Here is a 17,390-nt window from a genome sequence, read left to right as displayed (position 1 = left end):
ACATTTAAAAACTGTCAGTAAATGTTACCTGTGATCTTTGTTCCAGCCTTGACCTCCTGAGGGACACCCACTCCATGCTCATTTTCTCCAATAACTCTGAAGTAATACACAGCACCCTCTTGCAAGTCTTCTACCTTGTATGTCAGTGTGTGGCAGTTGCTGGTCACAGTCACCCAGGCCTTCTTACTGGCCTCGCGTTTTTCAACATGGTAGGCCTTCACTGCATCACCACCATCATTCTCTGGAAGTTCCCAAGTGAGGGTTGCAGAATCCCTGGTCACCGCTGAAACTTTGACATTGACAGGAGGTCCAGGAGAGTCAAGCACCTTGACAACCACAGGCAATGTTGCTTTTCCCAATGATGATTCAAGAGTGACGCAGTACTCCCCAGAGTCATTTCTGGATGACTTCTCAATGGTCAGTGAAGTACTATTTTCTGTTGATTCAATGGTACCTCTGACCTTCAGATCAATGCCCTCCTTGGCCCATGCCACTGAAGGCACAGGTTTGCCCTTGAATGGTACATTGAGAGTAAATGCTGTGCCATGCTTGACAATAAGTACTTTACGCATCTCAATATCAACATCAAATGATGGCTCTGCAGTTCTGTCCTTTGCTGCAGCTCCATCTGAATATGGGCTACGCACACTGCTGCCAACTTTGTTTATTGCCTTGACACAGAATTCATATTCTGCATCTGTCTTAAGTCCAGTAACTGTGAACTCCAAGCTTTTGGTAAGAGGGATAGCTTCAACCCATCTTGCTAATTCTTCGGGTGATTCAGGCACTTCCTCTTCCTCCTCCTCATATTCTTCCTCTTCTTCCTCAACCTCTGGCTTTGGTTTGCGGATGTAGTCTCTGTATTCTACACTGTATCCAAGGATGGGAGCACCACCATCATCTGCTGGTGGTTTCCAGACAATGGACACACTGGCCTTGGTTGAATCCACAATCTTTGGCTTGGTTGGGCGAGAGGGAGCAACCAAAGGATCTAGTGCTCTGAATGTTGCAGATCGTTCACTTGGAGGACTCAGACCAGCAGCATTTTCAGCATAGACTCTGAAGTCATACTCACAGCCCTTACGTAGTTTGGTTGCAACTGTGGTACATTCAACAACTGGATCTCTGTTCACACGGACCCAGCGCATACCCGTCTTCTCACGGCGCTCAATCACATATCCAGTGATAGGGCTGCCTCCATCACTGGGTGGCTTGCACCAGGTGAGGGTCATTGAATCTCCAGTTATGGTAGTGACGTCAACATTCGTTGGAGCAGCGGCAACAGTGTATGGATCTGTAATCTTTACAGCATCACTCTCCAGAGCCTCACCAAGTCCATGCTTGTTGACAGCCAAAACCCTGAAGATATATTCATCTCCCTTAAGCAGTCCTGTGACTTTGAGGTATGTTTTTGTGACTTCTCCCTTCACCACTGTCCATGCCAAGCGGCTGGTGTCACGCTTCTCAACAACATAATGTGTGATATCAGCACCACCAGTCTCCTGAGGAGGGCCCCATGACAGAGTGCATGAATCAGATGTGAGACCTGTGATCTGCAGAGGTCCTGCTGAGGGTCCTGGCTTATCTAGAATCACACAGTTTATTGGCATTGTTACTGTTCCACCAATATTCTGTAGAGTCAGGGCATACTGTCCAGAATCTTTTCTAATGCAATCCTTCACAATGACAGAAGTGCTAGTATCAGTTGAAACAATCTGGATTCTGGCTCTCAGCTCAATCTCTTTGCCATCCTTGGTCCAGGAAATGACAGGGGCGGGGCGTCCAGCAAGGTCAGCAATAATCTTCAGAGTTTCTCCTGCTTTCACAAGCAATGTCTCTCTGAACTTGACATCCATCATGATGCGCGGTGGATCCACATCATCCTTGACAGTGATGGGGCCAGTGTTGTCAGATGGTTCACTGAACAATCCAGCTGCATTCTTAGCAATGACACGGAAGTCATACTGGCTGTTCTCTACAAGGCCTGTTGCCTCATAGTGGGTCTCAGGCACATTGGTGAAGTTGCACCTTGTCCAGCGTCCTGCAGGAAGGTCTCTGCGTTCAATGGTGTAGCCAGTAACCTTGGCTCCACCATCATACTCTGGTTTATCCCAAGACAAGAAAACAGATGTTCTGGTAATAGCAGTGACCACAGGTGTGCCTGGAGGATCACATGGATCTCTGGCTGCTACAGCTTCACAGGCCTTGCTGCATTTACCAATACCAGAAATATTTTCAGCATAGACACGGTATTCATACATCATGCCCTCTTCAACTCCATTGACTTTGTATTCTGTATCTTTGATCATTCCTCTATTCATCTTTGTCCAAAGAATGCTAGACCGCTCCTTCCTCTCCAGATGGTAGCCCACAACAGGACTACCACCATCATTGACTGGCTCATTCCAAGTCACCACCATGTAAGACTTCGTGGCCAATTTCACTATAGGCGTGGAGGGAGGTCCGGGTTGTCTGAAAGTATACTGAGCAGTGATTCCAGGTGAATCTACATACACACTCTTTCCATAACGGTTGACTGCATATATGCGGAACTGGTACTCTGATCCATGTGTCAGGCGGCCAGCCTTGAAAGATGTTCTGGCAATGTTACTTGCTGCCATCTGCCATTCTTGTGTGTTTGTGTCTCTCTTCTCCACAATATAGTTACTGATGGAGCAGCCACCATCGTAATCTGGTGGAGACCAGGACAGTGTGATGCTGTCTGACGTAACAGAATCCACCTTAACAGCCTTAGGTGGACCTGGTTTATCAAGAACAACAATTCCAATATCTGCTGTGACAGTTCCTGCTGAGTTGGCCAGGGTGAGTTCATACTTGCCAACATGTTCTTTGTTAGCGTCTTTGATGATAATTTTGGTTGAGGTTGCAGTTCTTTCAATGGTCACTGATGATGTTTGCTTCAAAGGAAGGCCATCCTTCTTCCAGGATACAACAGGATTTGGTCTGCCTCTTACAGGAACCTCAACAATGAGGTCATCTTTAGCCTTCACACTGTATGTGGTAAATAGTAAGTTGACAGATGGTTCAATTGCAACATCCTTTGCAACCACAGGCAAGCCAAGATCCTTTGGCTCACTCTTCCCTTTCTCATTGATTGCAATAACTCTGAATAAATAGGCTTCATTAGGAGTCAGATTAGGAATAGTTGCTTCTAGCCCCTTGGCTGTGCATGCTGTGCCCCATTTGTCTCCCCTCTTAGGCATAAATTCTACATTGTAACACATGACTTTGCTTCCACCATCATGAGCAGGTTTTTCCCATGCCAGTGACACACTGGTCTTTGTCAAATCCACAAGGCTAACCTTGCTTGGTGGCAGTGGTACCTCAGCCACTTTGACTTCTTTGGTTTCAACCATCTGTCCTTGGCCATACTGATTTACAGCACAAACTCTGAAGTAAAAAATGCCACCCTCAGGCAGATCTTCAATCTTGAATGAGTTGGCCATGCAGTTGCTGGTGACTGTAGTATAGGCCTTCCTGACAGACTCTCTCTTCTCTACAATGTAGTTTGTGATTTTAGAACCACCATCGGTGAGTGGTGTATCCCAGGCAAGAGTCACAGAGTCTTTCTTGAGCTCCTTCACAGCAAAGTTTTGTGGTGCACTTGGTGTGTCCAAAATTCTCACTGCAACAACAGCTGATTTTGAACCACTGCTGTTCTCAAGTGTTAGGGAGTACTTGCCACTGTCAAAGCGATTAACATTGTCAATGACAAGCATGGTGTATGAACTGGTGGTGTCAATTGCAGCACGCTCTGTGAGAGTACCCTCAACCTTCTCCCATTTCACAGCAGGTTCAGGCCTTCCCCTGATGGTGACAAACAGACGCAGAGTTCCACCAGCACGCACAGACACCACCTTTCTGAGATCAGCATCCAGCTCAATCTCTGGTGCTTCTACCCTGTCAGAAGTAACCACAGTGCTGTGGACGTTAGCAGCCTCCCCCACTCCCTCAGAATTGATAGCGCAGACACGGAACTGATACTCTCCACCCTCCTTCAGGTCTGTGATAGAGAGTTTAGTGGCTTGAATGCCTGTGGGTGGAGTGCACATGGTCCACTCTTTTTCCACTGCTGGGGCTACTTCTGTCTCCTCTGTTGATTCAGGCACTGGTGTATACTCCCTCATTTCAACAATGTAACCTTTTATGTAGGCACCACCATCAAAGTCAGGTTTGCCCCAGGACAGAGACACAGAAGACTTTGTGTAGTCTGTTACCTTAGGATGGTGTGGAGGTCCAGGGGGTGTTGTGGCATCACATGCTCTGTAGAATAGGGACAGTTCACTAAGCTCTCCCATTCCAGCCTCATTCTCAGCAGCAACACGGAACTCATAGAAGTGGTCTGTCATTAGACCTGTGACCTTCAAGTGTGTGTCAGTTAGCTTTTGTCTGTTACATTTTGTCCACCTTACACTATCTTTGTCACGTTTTTCAAGGTGGTAGCCTTCAATATCAGCTCCACCAGTCTGTTCTGGAGCAGTCCATGATAGTACCATAGAGTCCTTTGTAATCTGACTTGCTTCTGGAGTTCCAGGGGCTGAAGGTGGCTTGTAAGGATTGCGTGCAATGATGGGTTCACTCTCAAGACAATCACCAGCACCATATTTGTTGACTGCCCTGACTCTGAAAATGTATTCATTTGCAGGAAGCAGATTTGTTAGTTTATAGAACAGACCCTTGACATTTGGTGCAGCCACTGTCCAGGACAACCTGCTAGTCTCTCTCTTCTCCAGAATGTAGTGAGTGATGCTAGCCCCACCATCCTGAGCTGGTTCAGACCAGGAAAGGACGCACCTGTCGGCCATGACTCCTGTCACGTTCATTGGTCCAATGGGTGGACCTGGCTTATCAAGGACTTTGACAGTGATAGGGACGGTTTTTGTACCACCCAGATTTTTGAGAACAAGGTCATAGTGGCCACCATCAAGTTTGGTTACATCCTTAATGGTCATGGCTGCACGTTTTTGTGTTGTTTTCACTTCAATGCGCAGGGCTTTTTCCATTTCCTTGCCCTCTTTTAGCCAGGCAACTTCAGGAATCGGTTTTCCATAAATGTCTGCATCAAGAAGCAAGTGTTCTCCAGCATTGACAAAAATAACATCTTTGTATTTGGGATCCATTGAGGCTCTGGGTGGTTCAATTTCATCAGTAGCAGTAATAGGTCCAGAGCTATCAGATGGCTGGCTGAAGACTCCAGCTGCATTTCTTGCAACAACTCTGAATTCATATTGCTCATTCTCTGTCAGGCCAGTGACAGTATACTCAGTCTCAATTATATTAGTGAAATTAGCTCTTACCCAGCGCTTATCAGGGGAGGCAAGATCTTTTCTTTCTACAATATAGCCGTTCACTTTGCTGCCACCATCATACTGAGGCTTGGTCCACTGAATCGTTATTTGGGTCTTAGAAATAGATACAGCTTCAGGAGCACCGGGCGGATCACATGGGTCACGAGCAACAAAGGACTCGGATACTTTACTGCATCTTCCAATGCCAACAATATTTTCAGCATAGACTCTGAATTCATATCCAATACCCTCCTCAAGATTGCAGATCTTGAATTGAGTATCAGTGATAAGAGTCTTGTTCAGTTTGTTCCACATGATGCTGCTCCTCTCCTTGCTTTCTAGATGGTAACCAATAACTGCACTTCCACCATCATTGACTGGCTCATTCCATTCAATGATCATCATTTCCTTAGTTGCATATTTGACAAATGGTGTTCCTGGAGGCCCTGGTGGTTTGTATGGATATTGAACAACAATAGACTTGGAATCCAGAGACACACCCTTTCCATATCTGTTTTCAGCTATGATTCTGAACTGGTATTCTGCACCAGTTTTCAGCTTGGTGACCTTAAAAGCTGTTCTAGCAAGCTGCGTGGTGACTGGCTGCCATGTTGTGGTGGTAGTGTCTCTCTTCTCCACTATGTAGTTCTTTACCTGGCATCCGCCCATATACTCTGGAGGCTCCCAGGAGAGATGGACAAAGGTGTTGCTCACTTCAACAACCTTGATTGGACCTTTTGGTGGACCAGGCTTGTCAAGGATAATGACAGTAACATCCTCAGTGATTGTGCCGACATTGCTGGTTGCTGTAATGGAATATTTGCCAAAGTCCTCCTTGGATGCCTCTGTAATTTGAATTCCAGTTGTTGTTGGAGTTTGTAAAACATTGAGCCTGGATGTCACCTTCAAAGGCTGACCATCCTTCGTCCAGGTAACATGAGGTTTGGGCCTACCAAGCACAGGGAACTCCAGCTTCAAATCTTTTCCAGCTAATACACTGTAGGTGTTGAATTGCATCTTAATGCTTGGCTCCATGGTCATGTCACTGGCGACAACAGGTGCAGCAAGTGCCTTTGGCTCACTCTTTCCCTTCTCATTGTAAGCAATTATACGGAATAGGTATTCTGCTCCTGCTGAGAGGCCTGTGACAGTGCCCTCACATGTCTTTGTATTTGTTGCAACTCCCCACTTATCTGTACCCTTGGGTTGCATCTCAATTAGGTATCCACCAATTCTACTACCTCCATCATGCTCAGGTTTCTCCCAGGCCAGTGAGACACTGGCCTTGGTGACATCAGTGAGGAAGATTTTTCCAACAGGCAGTGGTACCTCAGAGGCCTTCGAAGCAGTCTTTGTTTCAACAGCCTGGCCGATTCCATATTCATTCTCAGCCATGACTCTGAAGTAGTACATAGCGCCTTCAATCAAGTTCTCAACCTTGAAAGTTGTCTTCGTGCACTTCATGGACACATTTGCATATGCCTTTCTGGTTGATTCCCGTTTGTCAATTACATAATTCTTGATTTTGGAACCTCCATCAATCAGTGGGGCATCCCATACAAGAATGACTGAGTCCTTTTTGACATCTTTAACAACAAGGTTCTGTGGGGCACCAGGTGTATCCAGGACTTTAACAGCAACAAACTCAGACACAGAGCCACTGCTGTTTGTCAGGGTCAGCATGTATTTTCCTGAGTCACCCCTGTCACATGAGTCAATGGACAACTGTGTGAAGTTAAGAGCTTTCTCAATAACTGCTCTTTCAGTTACGGCTCCCTCATCCTTAGTCCACTTAATTTCAGGTGTTGGCCTGCCCTTGAATGGAATATGGATTCTCACAGATCCACCAGCTTTCAAAGTGATGCCCTTCCTCAGCACAGAGTCAAGGTGGATCTCTGGTGGGTCCACCCTTTCCTCTGGCTTAGCTGTTCCAGAGAGAGCTGCTGGCTCACCAACTCCCAGTTTGTTCAAAGCACACACCCGAATCTTATACTCCTGACTCTCAGTAAGTTTGGTTATTTCATATTTGTTGACACGCAGGCCAGTGGGGGGAGTGACCATGGTCCATTCCTCCTCCTCAGCCTTGCAGACTTCAACAATGTATCCTTGAATGGCACTACCGCCATCAGAGAGAGGCTTACCCCATGACACTGTAATGGAGCTCTTAGTGGAGTCAATTACGTTCACATATGCTGGGGCACCGGGTTTGTACTTGGGATCACTGGCTTTGTAGTATGAACTAGGAAGGCTTGGCTCTCCTGCTCCAACTACATTCTCTGCAGACACCCTGAACTCATATTCATGGCCGGTGGATAGGCCTGCAACTCTGAAGGTGAGATCAGTGACTTTCTGTCTGTTGCATCTGGTCCATTTGATTCCATGTCTGTCCTTCTTTTCAATTATGTAATTGGTAATCTCACTGCCACCATCTGTCTCAGGGGCTGACCAAGTGATAGTCATGCCATCATGAGCTATGTTTGATACATCCTCAATATGAGGTGGACCAGGAGGAACAAATGGAGTCTTCATAATCACTCCACTAGACTCCAGTGGCTCACTGGGACCATAACTGTTAACAGCCATGACACGGAACATATACTCATTGCCTTCCAATAATTTGGTGACTTTGTAGCGTGTGGTTTCACAGCTGCTAGAAACAACTGTCCAAGCTAGACGACTGGTCTCTCTTCTCTCAATTACGTAGTGCTTAATAGGACTACCTCCATCATGTAGAGGGGCACGCCACACCAGTGTGCATCTATCTTCAGCTATTCCGGTGATGTGAAGGGGTCCCTCACATTGGCTAGGCCTGTCCAGGACCACAACGTTGAATGGAACAGTTTCACTACCAGCCATATTTGTCAACTGGAGTGTGTAAATTCCACCATCAATTCTAACAGAGTCCTTAATGACAATCATTGCACGGTCCTCTGTGTTTTTAATCTCTAGTCTGAGTGTATTCTCGATTATCTTTTCATCCTTGAACCACTGGATGGTGGGGAGTGGCTTGCCACGGACATCAGCATCCAGCTTAAAGGTCTCTCCAGCATTGACGATAATGGTCTTGGTAAATGCAGGGTCAATGGAGAATTTGGGTGCCTCTAACTTATCACTTGCAGTGATTGGTCCGCTGTTGTAGGATGGCTTACTGATGGTGCCGACAGCATTTTTAGCAATGACTCTAAAGTCATACTGTGCATTTTCAGTCAGTCCAGTGACAGTGAACTGGGTCTCAATCACATTGGTAAAGTTTGCCCTTACCCACCTGCCCTCTGGCAGATCACGCTTCTCCACAGTATAGCCAGTTATATTACTGCCACCATCATACTCTGGTTTAGTCCACTGGATGACAATGGTATCTTTGGTGATATGGATGGCCTCTGGTGTACCAGGAGGATCACACGGGTCACGGGCAACACAGCCCTCTGAGACCTTACTGCACCTGCCAATGCCAACAATGTTTTCAGCATAAACCCTGTATTCATACTCAATACCCTCCTCCAGGGGGTGACTCTTGAAAGTAGTCTCATGTATAAGTGTCTTGTTGATCTTGACCCAAAGAATACTATTCCTCTCTTTCCTTTCAAGATGGTAGCCAAGGACAGCACTGCCTCCATCTGAGACAGGCTCGTGCCACTCAACAATTTGGTGGTCCCTAGAGAGAGAAGAGATGAAGGGAGTGCCTGGAGGGCCTGGCTCTCTGTATGGGTACTGAGCAACCACGGAAGATGAATCTAGACCATGACTCTTGCCATAGCGGTTCTGAGCAATGATCCTGAACTGGTACTCTGCTCCAGTCTTCAGTCTAGGCACTTTGATGGTGGTTCTGGCACAGTTGATGCTGACATTTTCCCATGTTGTTGTGGTAGTATCTCTCTTCTGTACAATGTAGTTTGAAATCTGGCAGCCACCATTGTGCTTTGGTGGATTCCATGAAAGAGTGACACTCTGTGTTGTGATTTCATCAAACCTCACAGGGCCGGATGGAGGTCCAGGCTTGTCAAGTACAATGATTTCAACTGTTGCGTCCTTCTTTCCAGCTGAGTTAGCTACATTTATACTGTACATGCCACCATCATCACCTGCTGCCTCCTTAATGCTCAGTGTCGTATGTGTTGGTGTTTCGTGAATGTTAACTCTGGTAGTGAATTTCAAAGGAGCTCCATCTTTACTCCATGAGACTGTTGGCTTAGGACGTCCAAAGTAGGGAATGTCAACATTCAGGTCTTTGCCCACATTGACACTGTAGCTGCTGAATGCTGGTCGAACATCTGGCTCAAAGACTAAGTCCTTCGTCATCACTGGACCAGCAAGGGCTTTGGGATCACTCTTTCCCTTATCATTGACTGCTATAACTCTGAACAGATACTCCTCTCCTGTGTTCAGATTGGAAACAGTAGCTTCCATTGTCTTGAACGTGTTAACAGCAGACCACTTCTCCTGGCCCTTAAGCCTCACTTCTAGCAGGTACTGCATGACTCTGCTACCACCATCATACTCAGGCTTCTCCCAGGCCAATGAGATGCTTGTTCTGGTTTGATCTGTAACACTCAAGCTCTTCGGACACTGGGGCACCTCGGAGACCTTAAGAGGATCGACAGTTGCTGCAGGCAGGCCAACACCATGTGCATTCTCAGCAAGGACTCTGAAGTAGTAACTACAACCCTCCTGAAGTGGCTCAATCTTCCACGAAAGAGCATGACAATTTGTTACAACAGCTGCATATGTTTTGCGTGTGCTTTCCCTCTTTTCAACGACGTAGTTCTTGATCTTGGAGCCCCCATCCAACAGAGGTGGCTCCCATGCCAGTGTCACCGACTGGTTTGTAATTTCTTTCACTTTCAAGTTAACAGGAGCACTAGGTGTGTCAAGAACACGGACCACAACAAATGCAGATTTGGTTCCACTGGCATTTTCCGCAGTGATGGTGTATTTTCCACTATCATTTCTGCTCATCTTGTCAATTACAAGGGATGTGTAACTGCTGGTCACCTCGACCTGAGCTGTCTCTTTAAGTGCAGCTTCATCTTTGTCCCACTTGATGGTAGGAGTGGGCCTTCCTTTGATGGGAATAAATAGTCTGAGGGAAGCTCCAGCTTTTATGGTCACAATCTTTCTCAGTTCTGGGTCAATGTCAAGGTCCGGCTCTTCTGCCCTGTCCTGGACAACAACAGCTCCAGAGACATCGGCATGCTCACCAACTCCTACTTTGTTGATAGCACACACTCTAAACTTGTATGCCTGGTTTTCCTTCAGGTTTGCAACCTCAAACTTGGTCTTCTTGACACCTGTTGGTGGCGTGCACATTGTCCATTCCTCAGCAGGGGCTTCTGTAGCAGCTTCCTTTGCGGCTGGAACTTCAGCTGGAACTGCTGGCTCTGTGGTAGTACAGCACTCAACAATATATCCCTGAATCTCACAGCCTCCATCACAGACAGGCTTGCCCCATGACAGGAAAACTGAGGATTTAGTTGTGTCAGTTACTCTTGGATTGTGTGGTGGGCCAGGCCTAAAGATGGGATCAAGGGCTTTATAGAACACAGTTGGGGAGCTTGGCTCACTAACACCTACAGCATTCTCAGCTGCAACTCTGAATTCGTAGTTATGGCTCTCCAAGAGTCCAGTGACCTTGAAAGTCAAGTCAGTGACTGTATTCCTGTTGCATCTTGTCCATCTTACACCTTCTTTGTCATGTTTCTCAATTATGTATCCAGTGACAGGACTGCCTCCATCTTCAGAAGGAGCCTCCCAAGTGAGCACCATTGAATCCTTTTTAATATCTGAAACTTCCAAGCTCTTAGGTGCTCCAGGGGCAGCATATGGATCTTTGATCATGACAGCAGCAGACTCGAGTGGTGCACCCACTCCAAATTGGTTGACAGCATGGACTCTGAAGATGTACTCATTTCCTTCCAGGAGCTTAGTAATTTTCAAACAAATCTTCTCCACTTTTGAGTCAACAACAGTCCAGACGAGTCTGCCTGTCTCCCTCCTCTTTACAATGTAGTGAGAGATCTTGCTGCCACCATCCTGTAGTGGTGGCTTCCAAGCAAGGCAGCACTGCTCTTTGGTTATTCCTGTAACAACAAGAGGTCCTTGTGGTTCTCCGGGTTTATCCAGAACAACAACATTGACCTGTACAGCCTTTTCTCCTCCTGGATTTTTGAGTAGCAGAGTGTACTGGCCTCCATCGGAAAGTTTAGCTTCCTTGACAGATATATATGCTTTGGTGGGTGTGTTCTTAATTTCTCTATGAATAGTGTTACCCAGTTCCTGCTCTCCCTTCATCCAGTGGATAGAAGGCAATGGTTTGCCATGAACATCAGCATCAATCTTAAAGTTGTCTCCAGCATTAACAACAATAGTCTGTGTGTACTCTGGGTCAATGCTGATACGTGGTGGTTCAATCTCATCCCTTGCAGTGATAGGACCAGTGCTGTATGAGGGCATACTGAAAACACCAGCAGCATTTCTGGCAATGACACGGAACTCATACTGGTTGTCCTGCACAAGTCCAGTTGCAACATATTCGGTCTCAATGATGTTGGTAAAGTTAGCCTTCACCCAGCGACCCTCAGGAAGATCCTTCTTTTCCACAACGTAGCCTGTAACCTTTGCTCCACCATCATATTCAGGCTTGGTCCAAGCAATGGTCACGGAGTCCTTACTGATCTTTGTTGCCTCTGGGGTACCAGGGGGATCACAAGGATCTCTAGCAACACGTCCCTCAGACACTTTGCTCACTTTGCCTATTCCAACAATGTTTTCAGCATAAACTCTGAATTCATATTCCATTCCTGGTTCGAGACCAGTGGTCTTGAAGGTCTGGTCTGTAATAAGAGACTTGTTAAGTTTCACCCACAGGATGCTGTTTCTCTCTTTGCGTTCAAGATGGTAGCCCAAGATGGTACTTCCACCATCAATCACAGGTTCATTCCAGGCCACTACCATACTGTCCTTGGTGCAGGCTGCAATGGATGGTGTTCCTGGGGGTCCTGGGAGCTTGTATGGATATTGAGCCACAATACACTCTGAGAGTAGAGCTGGGCCTTTCCCATATCTGTTTTCGGCTGTGATTCTAAACTGATACTCAGACCCAGTCTTCAACCTGCCTGCCTTGATTTTGGTCCTTGCAAGGTTTGGAGATACAACCATCCAGTTTGTTGTGGATGTGTCTCTCTTTTCCACAAGGTAGTTTTTGATGGTGCAACCACCATCATACTCTGGTGGCTTCCAGGAGATGGTTATACTGTCAGAGGTGACCTCCTCCACCTTTACTGGACCACCAGGCTGGCCGGGTTTGTCAAGCACAACAACGCCAATGTCGACTGATGACTCTCCTGCTGTGTTACTTAAGGTAATGTGGTACTTTCCAACATCATCTTTAGTAGCCTCTTTAATGCTGAGGTCCAACAGTGTGTCTGTTTCACTAAAGTTTACTCTGGTAGTTCTCTTCAGAGGCTGACCATCTTTTACCCAGGAGATAGCTGCTTTGGGACGTGCAACATATGGAACCTGTACCGTCAGGTCTTCTCCTGCTAACACACTGAATGTGTTGAACAACATTTTGGCAACAGGGGCAATCACAAGATCTTTCACAATCACGGGCACACCGAATTCACGTGGGTCGCTTGCTCCTTTCTCATTTTTTGCTGCTACACGGAACATGTATTCTTCACCTGCAATGAGTCCACTAATAGTAGCTTCTGTTTCCTTTACTATCACAGCCTGGGTCCACTTATCAACACCCTTTGGCTGGATCTCAACAACATAACAGCCCACTCTGCTTCCTCCATCATGCTCTGGCTTCTCCCAGGAGAGGGTGACGCTGTTCTTGGTAACATCCTTAAGAGTGATTTTGCCAGGTGGCTGTGGTTTCTCAGACACTTTAACTGATTCTATAGTCTCAATGGGCAGGCCAATGCCATATTCATTCTCAGCTAAAACTCTGAAGTAATAGTTGCAACCTTCCAAGAGTTGGTCTACTGTAAAGGTGGTGTGATGACACATGGCTTTGACTGTGGCATATGCTTTCCTTGTGGATTCGCGTTTTTCAACAATATAATTCTTAATCTTTACTCCTCCATCATTCGCTGGTGGATCCCAAGTCAGAGTGACAGCTTCTTTAGTTACAGCAGTAATCTTGAGATTCTGTGGGGCACTTGGTGTGTCAAGCACCCTGACTTGGACCGTAACTGTCTTAGAGCCAGAGCTGTTTTCAACTGTAAGATTATACTTCCCACTGTCAAATCTGTTGACATTTTCAATTACAAGTGACGTGTATGATGTTGTGCTGTCAATGGTTGCCCTCTCAACGCGCTCACCGTCTCCTTTGGTCCATTTAGCCTGAGGAGCTGGTCTGCCTCTGATAGGCACAAACAGTCTAAGTGAGCAGCAAGCTCTAAGACTGACAACCTTGCGGAGTTCAGCATCTAACTCAATCTCAGGTGGGAGGAGCCTGTCCTCTGCCTTGGGATTACCAGGTACAGATGCTGCCTCTCCAACTCCTTCACTGTTGACAGCAGAGATGTTAATCTTGTACTCCTGGTTTTCCTTCAGGTTAATAATGGTGAATGAGGTGGCAAGAAGTCCTTCTTTGGGTGTCACAATAGTCCATTCCTCATCTTCCGCCTTTTCAGATGGGATGCAGGTCTCCACCATGTAGCCAGTGATGTCAGAGCCACCATCATATACAGGTTTGTTCCAGGCAACAGTAATTGAGGACTTAGTTGTGTCCAAGATTCTGGGGTTGGATGGGGCTCCTGGCTTATACAGTCCGTCGGTGGCCTTGTAGAATGGACTCGAGGCACTTGGTGGACTTACTCCAGCAGCATTCTCTGCAACTACTCTGAATTTATATTCATGTCCGACAACAAGGCCTGTTACCTTAAACTGTAGATCTTTGACCTTCCTCTTGTTGCATTTGACCCAACGGAGGCCTATTCTGTCTTTCCTTTGGATATTGTAGTGGGTGATGGGAGTTCCACCATCACTCTTAGGCGCTTGCCACATAACAACCATTGAATCTTTAGTGATAGCAGTCACCTCAGGATTTCCTGGAGGATCTGGAACCACATATGGGTTTTCTGCAATAGTGGGTTCTGACTCAAGAGACTCGCCAAGTCCATACTTGTTTAGAGCCATAACTCTGAAGATGTATTCATTTCCTTTAAGCAGCTTGGTCACCTTGTACTGTGTAACTTGCAGGTCTGAGACTACATTGGTCCAAACCAGTCTGCTTGACTCACGCTTCTCAATCACATAACCTTCAATATTGGCACCTCCATCATCTGCTGGTGGAGCCCAGGTCAGTATACAATTGTCAGCGGTGACATTAGACACCTCAAGAGGTCCAACCGGTGGTCCAGGTCTGTCAAGCACTTTAACCTTAAAGATGTGCTTAGCAAATCCACCAACATTAGTGGCAGTCAAAACAAATTCTCCTCCATCTGATCTGACAGAGTCCTTGTTGGTCAGAGTGGTTTCCAGTTCAGTGAACTTTATCTCCAGTTTCAGCGTGTTCTCAACCTCCTTTCCATTCTTGGTCCAAACCATAGATGGGGTTGGTTGACCAGCAATATCAGCATCAAGCTTGAAGGACTCCCCTGCCTTCAGTAGAATAACATCCTTAAAGATGGCATCTACCATAATGCGTGGCTCAATAATGTCATCTTTGCAGGTAATTGGGTCTGAGGGCTCAGAGGGCACACTCACTGCACCTGCTGAGTTTCTGGCTATAACGCGGAACTCATAGGAGGCATCTTGAGTCAGTCCACTGACAGTGAATGTTGTCTCAATGATATTGGTGAAGTTGGCTCTAATCCAGCGGCCAGTAGGAAGTTCTTTCTTCTCCACTATGTAGCCAGTAATTTTGAAACCACCATCATACTCAGGCTTTGTCCACTGAATGGTGATGACATTCTTGTTGACAAATACTGGCACAGGCTGACCTGGTGGGTCTACAGGGTCCAAGGCCAGTATTGGTTCTGAGGCTTTGCTGGGCTTACCAATTCCAGCCATGTTTTCAGCCATGACACGGAACTCATAGGCAATTCCATCTTCAAGGCCAGTGGATTTAAATATGTTTCCTTTCACAAGACCCTTGCTGATCTTTTGCCACATGATACTGCTCCTTTCTTTCCTCTCAACATGATAACCAATGACCTCATTTCCACCATCAGCCACAGGCTCATTCCAGCCAATTGTTATTGAGTCCTTGGTAAATGCAACAACATTGGGAGTACCAGGAGGGCCAGGGACTTTAAATGGATAGGCAGCCACTACTGCCTCTGAGGTAATGGGAGCTCCAGCACCATATCTGTTCTTAGCCTTTACTCTGAATTGGTACTCTGATCCAGTGTTTAAGCGAATGGCTTTGAACATGGTACGGATGACAGTAGAAGACAGCTCTGTCCATGTTTGGGAAGTGGTGTCTCTAATCTCCACCACATAATTGTTGATTGGAACGCCTCCATCATTCTCAGGAGGGTCCCATGCAAAGATACAATAGGTACGAGCTATCTCCACAATCTTCACTGGTCCCTTGGGTGGTCCAGGTACATCATGTACTTTGACAATGATATTGTCTGTGACAGAACCAACGATGTTCTTTCCCGTCATGGTGTAAACACCACTGTCAGATCTGTTGCATTCACCAATGCTGAGGATAACAGTAGCAGCAGTAGTTTCCACATTGGTTCTCTGTGTCAGCTTCAGGGCTGCGCCATCCTTTTGCCAGGAGACAGTTGGTCTAGGACGTCCCATAACTGGAATTTCAACCTTGATGTCATCTCCTGCCTTGGCAATAATAGTCTTCTGACATATGCCACGGAGGTCAAACTCAGGCAGGGAAGTAGAATCCTTGACAACAATGGGTTTGCTGTCACGTGGAGCACTTCTACCTGAGAGATTGACAGCCATTACGCGGAAAGTGTACTCCTCGCTCTCATTGAGATTCTTCACTGTGAAGTCCATGTTCTTGATTGTTGTAATATGTGTCCATTGATCAGTTCCCTTTTTCTGGGCTTCAAGAACATATCCTGTAATTCTGCTTCCACCATCGTGCTTGGGTTTAGTCCAAGCCAGGCTCACAGAGTTCTTGGTTATATCAGTAGGAATAATACTCTGTGGAGGAGTTGGTGCCTGCGAAGCACGAATTGGATCAACAGTTTCAACCGCCTCACCAATGCCATATTCATTCTCAGCAGACACTCTGAAGTAGTATTCACAGCCTTCACCCAGGTCACCAATCCTGACTGAAGTGGTTGGGCAGTTTGTAACAGCAGTAGCAAAAGCCTTGCGTGTTGATTCTCTCTTCTCAATGATGTAGTTTGTGATCCTGGCTCCACCATCAATGAGAGGCATCTCCCACTGAAGAGTAATGCTTTCCTTGTCAATCTTGACTGGTTTCAGGTTGAGTGGAGGTCCAGGTGAATCCAGAACTCTTACTTGTATAGCAGCACTCTTCTTTCCAGCTGAGTTTTCGAGGGTAAGCTCATATTTACCTGCATCAATCCTTGAACTCTCAGGGACAATCAGCATTGTAAATGACTCTGTGCTGTCAATGACTGCACGTGGGACAGGACCACCCTCCTTTGTCCAGGTGACGGCAGGTGTAGGACGTCCCTTGATTGGCACAAAGAGGCGAATGGAGCAGCCAGCTCTAACGACAAGGGTTCTTCTGAGCTCAAGATCCAGCTCAAAACCAGGTTCAGCAGCATGCTCCACTATCTCAGTCAGTTCCTGAGTTACAGCAGGTTCACCTGCTCCCTTGGCATTCACAGCGCTAATTCTGAAGAGGTATTTTACACCAGTTTCCAGCTCAGGCACAACAAATTCTGTGATCCTAAGTGGAGATGAAGGGGTGTCCTTGACCCATTCTTCTGTTCCTTCCTTCTTGTGCTCAACCACATATCCAGTGACTTCAAGTCCACCGTTATCAAGAGGTTTTCCCCAGTTCAGGGTGGCAGTGGTCTTGGTTGTGTCTGTGACTCTTGGATTGACTGGAGGTCCAGGCACATCTGTCAGACATAAAAGAAGTTATTAGTGTCTTTAAAAACTAAACACAGCATGTGTGTGTTT

The 17,390-nt window shown here is 46.5% G+C and overlaps 1 protein-coding gene across 10 annotated transcripts in view; it reads right to left on the bottom strand.

The window, feature by feature from the left end:
- LOC125899773 (titin-like) overlaps positions 1 to 17,390 on the bottom strand; it is a 134,924-nt gene that overhangs the window by 28,276 nt on the left and 89,258 nt on the right. For all 10 annotated transcript variants that reach the window (XM_049594305.1, XM_049594304.1, XM_049594306.1 and 7 more), the window contains one exon: positions 29 to 17,329. In XM_049594305.1, the coding sequence (XP_049450262.1) occupies positions 29 to 17,329 (17,301 nt within the window). The remainder of the gene's footprint in view (positions 1 to 28; positions 17,330 to 17,390) is intronic.

The sequence above is a fragment of the Epinephelus fuscoguttatus genome, linkage group LG13, assembly GCF_011397635.1.
Source record: "Epinephelus fuscoguttatus linkage group LG13, E.fuscoguttatus.final_Chr_v1".
NCBI classification, from domain to species: Eukaryota; Metazoa; Chordata; class Actinopteri; order Perciformes; family Serranidae; genus Epinephelus; species Epinephelus fuscoguttatus.
Note: the sequence above shows the minus strand (reverse complement) of the source record. Positions and strands in the feature narration are given on the sequence as shown.